At 39.9% G+C, this 8,804-nt stretch overlaps 1 protein-coding gene across 1 annotated transcript in view; it reads right to left on the minus strand.

The window, feature by feature from the left end:
- The window catches only part of LOC145416281 (DNA-dependent protein kinase catalytic subunit-like), a 132,270-nt gene extending 123,951 nt beyond the window's left edge, over window positions 1-8,319 (minus strand). The window contains exons 1-4 of the mRNA XM_080285279.1: window positions 8,184-8,319; window positions 6,338-6,504; window positions 5,245-5,422; window positions 3,067-3,179 (exon numbers count right to left, since the gene is read on the minus strand). Of these exons, the coding sequence (XP_080141405.1) occupies window positions 3,067-3,179; window positions 5,245-5,422; window positions 6,338-6,504; window positions 8,184-8,319 (594 nt within the window). The remainder of the gene's footprint in view (window positions 1-3,066; window positions 3,180-5,244; window positions 5,423-6,337; window positions 6,505-8,183) is intronic.
- Between the last annotated feature and the right edge of the window lie 485 nt (window positions 8,320-8,804).

An 8,804-nucleotide genomic window follows, 5' to 3' on the forward strand; every position in this document is an offset into this window, starting at 1 on the left:
TCACCTACATATAGAAGAAAGAAGAATGAAGGAAGGAAAGACAGAGGAGGAAAAATGGAACGAAAAGAGAAAAGGGCAGGCACCAGAGAGCAACACTACATCAAGTATGTGAATGGTAAGCGCCCCCGCCTACCACTGAGCTGTAGCTGAAATAAAAAAGGTTTGATTAGGTTCCCGTCTGCAATAGTAAACAGAGGATGTAGTTCTGGAAAATAGGTTCGGTTAGGTTAAGTCATATCCTAATCTCCTGTTATAAATGAAAGAAATGTAGTTTAGAAAAATAAGTTGCACTTGGGTAAGTTAGTTCCTACTCGGCTGTCATAAATAAAGAAGTGAAATCTAGCTAAGCAGGCTCTTTTCTCTCTCTTTCTCAACACTGCTGCCCTCAGGGAAATGGTGAAGGTACAGGCTACACAGCACACCAAACAGGGCCATGAGGTCAGATTTGTCACCATCCTGCTATAGCTCTGGAACTGTCTCCCTCTGTCTGTATTTCCTGCTGCCTATGATCTCCAGTCTTTCAAACGCAGTGTGTCCAGGCATCTCAAAATGATCGGATCTTGAATTTGGCTCTCTATTGTATTTTGTTTTTCTCTTGGAGGGATCTGTTACTGCGGGCTCATGGCCTTTGGTTCCTTCTTCCTCGCATTAAAAAAAAAAAAAAAAAAAAAAAAAAAATACAGAGGTTAGGTTAAGTTACATTAAGCTATTTGGTCCCATTCTACCAGAGACCAGAAATGTAGTTTGACTAAACAGGTTTGGCTTATTTAGGTTATGTCCCAGTCTCCATCTTTCCTTCCATCCTCTTCTGTCTTTCATTCCTTCATTCTGTCTTCGTCCTTCTGCCTACGGGTGACTTTACACTCTCTCTTCTGTCTTTCTTTCCTTCATTCTTTTCTCTTCCTTCTGCCTGTGGGTGACTCTACACTTAGTGACAAGCCAAATTATTTCCTGTACACCAGGAAAACATTTACTATGCTGGGTGGTAACCATATAACCAAATTTTGGAACCTGGTTGTTTAGTGGGTAATTATGGCACTTCAATCGGATTGAGCCGGTGAAGGCATATATCCAAGGGATGGTTGGGGTTGATTGCTCATGCAATGCCAGGACCAACTTGCCTAGCCCTGGGCTCCTACGCTCCCATGGGGCAACATAGGATTGGACAATGGATGGATGGAAGTCCCAGTCTGCTATTACAAATAATGTACGGTTAAGTAGGCTCTCTCCCTTTCGCTGTGGCCCTCTGGAAGAAGCAGGTAAAGGCCACACAGCACTCCAGCCAGGGCTATGAAATCAGGTTTGCTGCCACTCTGCCATAACCAATAACGAGATGCAGCTCAGTAACATGTTGCATTTCTTGGTACAGTACAAACATTAGGAGGTCACACAGAGTGCCAGATTGGTGAGGTTTATGCATATGCATATAATGATCTTAGAAATGATTAGTGACCTGATACTGTTGACCCTCCTTATTACTGATTTACATATTTGTAGTTCTTGTGATTTGTGGGTTACCAAATCACCTCAAAATACCAGTTTAGGTGTAGCCTATTTTTGGGGTGATTTAACAACCCATATTGTTATATCACCTCAAAATACATCTTAAAGTGAATTCTAATGCCTGATAAGGTTTTACGGCACCCAAAATGATTTTAGGTAAAACCACAGCTAGATTACATATGTACAGGCCAGTATTTCTGGGTGATAATTTTTAACATATTTTGCCATTCATAAAGATGTTTGTAGCATAATACCTGTACATATGTAGTGATCACTGTACCTCATATGTCTTGGTATTCATTTACATTATAAATTACTGGCCCAGGATATATACAAGTGCTTTAAAAGAGAACAGCGTAAAAAAAAAAAAAAAAAAAAAAAAAAAACCTCTCCCAAGGCCAATAAAACTTCTCTAAATAAATCATTAACGAAGGTGATCAACCCCCAAATGCCGGGATATTTTTAACGCAGTCATCACCTCACTACAGGCAATTTCTCGGAAACCGCTGAAAATTGCTTGTTTTTAAACCCTGATATCTCTGAAAGTATTGCACTTAGGGAAAGGAATTAACAGCCATTTTACTCATCAACTCTTCCTCTTGCGAATGAAAGTATCTCCAGGTCTGTAGGTCCTTGTGCTGATGAGTAATGACGTGAGGATAACTAATTTTCAGTGCGAAAGCAGGACGTGTTCGTGCGTCTGCCCGCAGCCCCAACTATGGCTTTGCTCTCAACGTGATAACTTACTCCACTACCAGATAAACAAGACACTGTTGCATCCAAGGCATGCCTTATGGCACTATCACTGAGCCCTCTTCTAGTATCCTTGGAAAGAGGCTTGGCAGGGGTGGATGATGCAATTGACTACAGGCATTGCAGATGGAATCAAAGAGGAACCTGAAGAATGCATTGTACACCTGGCAAAGGCATCGGACAGACTGATTCTTGCCTGTGTGCTACAGAGGGACTCCCTCCCTACCCTTTGGTGGCGAGATGAAATGGTGGCTGGTATGGTGGTGGGAGGACACTTGTGTGTATACGCATCACCCGGCGGCCCTCCTAAAGCCCGATTTTGACGTGTATATGTTACCCGGCTGATGGGGGTTAAAGACATTCAGGTTTGCACAAGTTGGATTAACTTGTACTCTCATAAACATAATCAACTAATGTACAACCATGAACAAATTTTGCCAACAATCCTCTACAGGAATTGTGACCTTTCTTCCATATTTCATATTCATCCCCAAATGACAAAAATTATCTTTTCTTCTCATACAATTATCATGTGCTTCAAAAAACCATTCATGCAACACCATACACTGCCACAGCTGACAGAGAAGTATCCGTTAATTGTTGCCCATGACTGTTCACTTTGTAGTAATAAACATTTTGTACACACTACAATAATCAACAAACACACTGCAATAATACCATAAACATGCTGACCATATTGTAAGAATGTTCTATAAGGTTATTTTTCCACAGGCCAAGAGGTCTGTATCCTGGGGGAAGAACATGTATTAAAAAAAAAAAAAAAATGTGTATCACCATGAAAGAACTTACGTGTTTGTCAAGATGTTGTTTAAATATCTTTAATAACAAGGATGCCTGGTGATGTAGGTGTTCAGGGTATGTGTAGGCCAGCATCCCAAGGGTCCGTAGTTGCTGATGAAGAACTGAAGGAAATATCACAAACATTAGGTAAGCATAAATACCGGTACTCTTAACAGTTACAATATACAGATGCTGCAGATGGATGCCTTCATGTTATGGCACCAATATAACTAGGCTGCTCAACTCCCCAGCTATATGAATATCCTTCAACTACTCCCTCATTCCCTGAAAGAAGGATGGTGGACTGCAAAAGAGGGGGAACTTAAGTCTGCAGTCCAGTGAGTTCATGCTTCAGATAGGTCTGTAGCCACAGCAACAACAATAATGTATACGTATATATTTATCAATAAAAGCTCCAACATACATGCATATGTTAGCCTTCGTCACCTAATGGTGGCTATCCATGCTCATCAATCCCCAACAGCCTCTCTATTCAGTCCTTTATTCTTGAGGTCACATTCTACGACCATGTCCCGGGTCATTTTTGGTCTGCCCCTTGAAACCCTAAGGTGCAAATGTAAATAAAAAGCTAAGGAAAAGATACAGTACAGCAGACTCCTCTCATATGATGAACCAGTATGAGATGTGTCACTTATACAATGACATATGATCATTTTTTCGCTTGTAAGCTCATTATGATCCTATATGATGCCTTCCTACTCAAGGTACAGTCTCTATTTTGCTTATATAATCGTTAACACGCAAGCCTATACTGTAGTATGGTAATTTGTTTGTTACATGATGGCCTTTGCGCTGTCAATACAAGGTGTTAATGTGAGTGATAAAATACAGTAATAGTGTGGTGTTTGAGTTCAAGTAACAAGTGAAGTGCAATGAAATGAAATTAAAAGCAGTTTAGGTGAGCTGGAAACTTGTTTATAAACATTTTTGGTGGTAAGCAGCACTTACAAGTGAAGTGATGTGAAATAATTACTAGTTTAGGTGATCTGGAAACTTGTTATTACACTCTGTTGGGTGCGTATACTTCGTTGGGTGCGTAACCCTTGGTCAAAAACATATCCCCATTGAACCCATGTAATAACTGACTCAATATGATAAAGCATTATGTAATGGATCTTTTTTCAAATGTATCCTCACTGCAAAACAAGGGCATGCTATACTATGAAGCCTTATATCATCATCATCATCATCCGGACCTCATTTCCCACCCTTGGGCAGGGTGAGGAGTAGCAATGTTCAGAAAGTCCAAGTCTGCCCAATTCAATGGGCCATGCTTCCATTAACACATCACTCAAGCCCCTGGAATTCTGGCTCTATCAGATACGTAAAAAACTTTCACCACATTCTAGCTTCACATAAACGTACCCGATAGTCAATCCAAATGCTGTCAAATTAAAAAGGGGTGCCAAATCCCTGATCATGCACTTCTTCTCACAACATTCAACTCACCAGCTCGGTCTCTTCCCAGTACCCTAGCCTCACTGACTTCCATACCTCTCTTCCTCACACACTCATTCACTAAATCCCTTTATCCTTTCCTTGGCCTACCTTGCCTCCTCCCTCCTTCAAATTCGCTCAGATATAAGTTCTTCGCCACTCTACTGTTATCCATTCTCTGCACATTACCATACCATCTTAGCACACTCTCTTCGATTCTGGTGTCCACAGACTTCATCACTCCGCATCTTTCACAAACCACATTATTCCATATCCTATCCACTCTCTGTGCTACACAAATAATCCTCAGCAGTCCCATCTCAACTGCTGCCACTCTTGGCTTTTCATTTTCATGCCACACCAGTCTCACGGCCATAAGTTATCGTAAGTTGGTACTAACACTCCTTCAGTAAGCCTCGCGCAGCTGCAACACTCAAGCCTCCGTTTCTTATCAAGGCCTTCATAGCACCAGCTACTTTCCTTCCTTGTGTCAATCTACTTTCCACTTTTGCACATTTTCTTCTCTCTTCTATCACTGTACCCAGGTATTTGAACTCTCTCACAAATTCCAGTCTCCCTCCATTCACTGTAACATCACACTGGGAGTCACTTTCTCTCTCGATAACCATCACTTTACTCTTTTCCTCATTTACCCTCAAGGCACAATGCTCACAGACATCAACAAAGTTATATGCTACAAATAATACAGCCCCAAGATATTTATCATACTTGTAGATCCCTTGGAACTCCGCATCTCAATACAGATGTGTTCGATGAAATTGTCTAAGTTGATTTCTTCTGGGGTGATATGGGATGAACACCGCTCAAGAAGAGAACAGAACACCTCCAGGGCAACCGAACGCACCTTTGTAGAGTCTTCCACATTATAAAGAAACAGTGTATATTTCTGGAAAAAAATAAAAATAAATAAATAAATAAATAAAGTCCTTGTTACAGGCCTTATCATACTTTTACATTTCTTTAAAGTATGTACTTCTTGAAAGTAACAAACATTTCAACTTGTGTCCTATTCCACACACCTACAAGGTAATACATCATCATTCTGACTTTTTCTCCCATGCATATAAAAAGAGAAGAGAGGAGAAAAATATGAAAGTGGGAGAGCTATTCAACACCATGTCTAGTGAAATGGGCCACACAATCACTCACCATTCCAGACCCCAAAATCATGTCTCCAATGGCAATACAGTGTACAGTACAGTATTCTTTTTACCCTCTCATGGCCACAAACAAATCTAGTAGCTATTGTACTCTGATGAGCAATGCACATTTTTTTATTTAGATATAAGAGTCAAAGAAGCCTGTATGTTAACAATACCGGTACCACCATTAATCACTGCAAGCTCATGTCAAATCTAGTACATGTATTCTATTCTAGCCACCATCAGGCACTTATAATGAGCTGAGGGTAAGCCATAGGAACTGAGTGTTAACGTAAACTCACTGGGTCATATTACCATATTAAAACTGCATATCTTAAGATGTAAGAATGCCTCTGATTCTTTATGATCATTTATGGAACATTTATATTGTAAATGTTAGATGGGATCAACCTGCATCCCATATTAGAGTGTAGCTAGCAATGATAAAGAAAGGTCAGACATATTGAAACCATCCTTGGAAAAAAAAAAAAAAAAAAAAAAAAAAAAAAAAAGGTACTTGTTCACACTTTCACATACAGTACTCTCTTTTAATGATACTGTACTGTACAACCATCAAAAAATAACAGTACAGTATTACTAAATTCTTAATCAAAGGAAAAGAACATACACTGTACTATTAAATAATACAGAACACTTACTCTGATGTCCTCCACATACTTAATAACTCTCCTTACATCCTTTTCCAAAAGAGTCTTTATTAAATCCAAGGTACTTTTTTTTGCCTCCAGGAACACTTTGTTCCTGGCCACACTCCGACCAAAGGCAATAATTCCTTTTTCACCAAACACATGGCTCAGGTACAGATCTGCAAAGGATATATATGATTATTATAATTTTACACCAATTTGGCTTAAAACTGATATTCAAATTAACACCAGAATACAGTGCTAGCCACAAAGGATGTAGAGCTGTAGCATTATCTTTTTCAGCTACTGATCTACTTGAAATAAACTGCAAAAAGAATATCTGGGCCAATTTAAGGTGAAAGAATTACAGCAAACTGCATTAAGAAGCTGGATGGAAGTAGTAATGAAGTTTATGCATGTTATAAAATGGAAGACAAAGAAGTAGCTACAAGTGAGATGTGGAATTACCCTCATGAGTAGATAAAAAGGAATACCTGTACTCTGGGATGGTATGGACAATTGGACATATACAAAAGAATGTACTGAGATGGGATGATAAAGAAAGTTTGTGACTGCAAGAATGAGGGTAATATTGGTAAAGGCACTCTTTACAAGGTATGGAAGACGAGAATCGAATAGTATTATAACATAACTGGTGCAAGAGAAGGAAGAGAAAGGGAGTGTCTGAGAGTGTGAGTGAGGATGTGTGATGATAAAGTTGCTTGAAGGCAGTTCTGTCAAACCTATTCCTTGTCAGGGGGATCCCAGGAAGAAGCTTGGGGTCAGAGACAATAGTGATGATAACAATAAGCAAACTGTAAAAGAAGTACAGGATGGTCCATATCACGTGTCTCTTTGGACTGTATTCTTGGTGCCACAGGAGGCCTCATGGCATGCTTTCTTAAGTAATTAACTTTGTGAATCCATCTATCCGTCCATCATCCAATCCTACATTGCCCCATGAGGTGCAGAGAAGCCCAGAGTTGGGCAAGTTGTTTCTGACATTTAGGATGACAGTGACCAGCCTCACTCATCCCTGTGCGGCATTAAATGAGCAATAAACCCCACCCATCCCTTGGATAAAAACCTACACAGGCTCAGTCTGACTGGAGCACCTTAATTACCCACTAAACCACCAGGCACCATAATTTGGTTATATGGTTACCAACCAGCATAGTAAATGGTTTCCTGGTGTACAGGAAACAATTTGGCTTTGTCACTCACTGCAGAGTCACCCATAGGCAGCAAGAAGGGGAAAGAATGACTGAAGAGGGAATGTAAAGTCACCCATAGGCAGAATGAAGAGGAATAAACGAAGGAAAGAAAGACGAAAGAGGACAGAAGGAAAGAAGGAAGAGAGGAAAAGGCAGACACCCAAAGCAGCATTAAATCGAAAGGATGGACGGTAAGCACCCACATCTACCACTAAAAGAAGTTGCTTTTCAGTGCCTTTTCCTAGCCTTAAATTTTAACCTAACCAAACCTTGCAACTGATCCTAACTTAGCAATTTAACCTAACTTAACCTACCGTAGATTCAAGTATAGTTTTATTATGTCCACCATTAAATATGTTGGTGAGGCATATGGAACAAAATAACATTAAGTGGGGGAGTCAAAGTCAACAGAAAACAATTGTGTACCACCATGAAAAAAGAAAAAAAAAAATGACACTGCAACTTAGTAAAGGTCCTAATATTGCTTTAAGTAAAACGTACATTTACCCAGTACTTATCACTAAATGCAATTCAGTCGAAGCTAATCATCTTAGGTAACAACTCTGTGCGTAACGAAAAATATCAGCCATACTTTCCAAATAATTACACTAAGCAAAGCTACGCAAAATTTTTACACAACGTACCAAGTGTGACAGGGGCTAGATCCTTGGCAAATACCTCGGAAATATCGACTACCACGTCTCTGGCTGCATCCCCATCTTCCCCACCACTGACAGATGCTCCCAATTTTTGAAGTAACTCTTCTACCTCCACATTCATGATCTCTCCCTCTCCTTCCTCCCTTGCACCATGCCTTACCAAACACCGCTAAATTTGCTTCCAAAAATCGCTAGAAAACAGGTATATTTTGTTTTGTTTTTTCAATCACTTTTTGCAGTCAGAATTCAACACTTAACTATGTTGCATATATATCAAAATTACTTTCATTCTGTTCGTGAGTTTGTAAGAATATAGACTAGTTGGAATCGCCGCGATCGTTTGGTAAAAAATTTCTGAAAATCTCCAATAGAGCACCAGAAATGTACAGAATCCCTGGAGTATTTTCAAAATTTCGTAAAAACCTTTGAGATATAACTAGATTTCCTGGGACTACACGTATAAAATTGTCGCTAAAAGGAGGTAAACTGCTATTTTAAAGATCTACAGTATTGCCAACTCGGTGCTGGTCACTCAGGCGCTTCCGAGGCTCCGGCGCTCGCACCCGAGAAATTCATTGACTGAGAAAACCAATCTCAGTTATCGGG

Source organism: Coenobita brevimanus, chromosome 105, assembly GCF_032717465.1.
Source record: "Coenobita brevimanus isolate Jiangsu-jjx chromosome 105, ASM3271746v2, whole genome shotgun sequence".
Taxonomy (NCBI): Eukaryota; Metazoa; Arthropoda; class Malacostraca; order Decapoda; family Coenobitidae; genus Coenobita; species Coenobita brevimanus.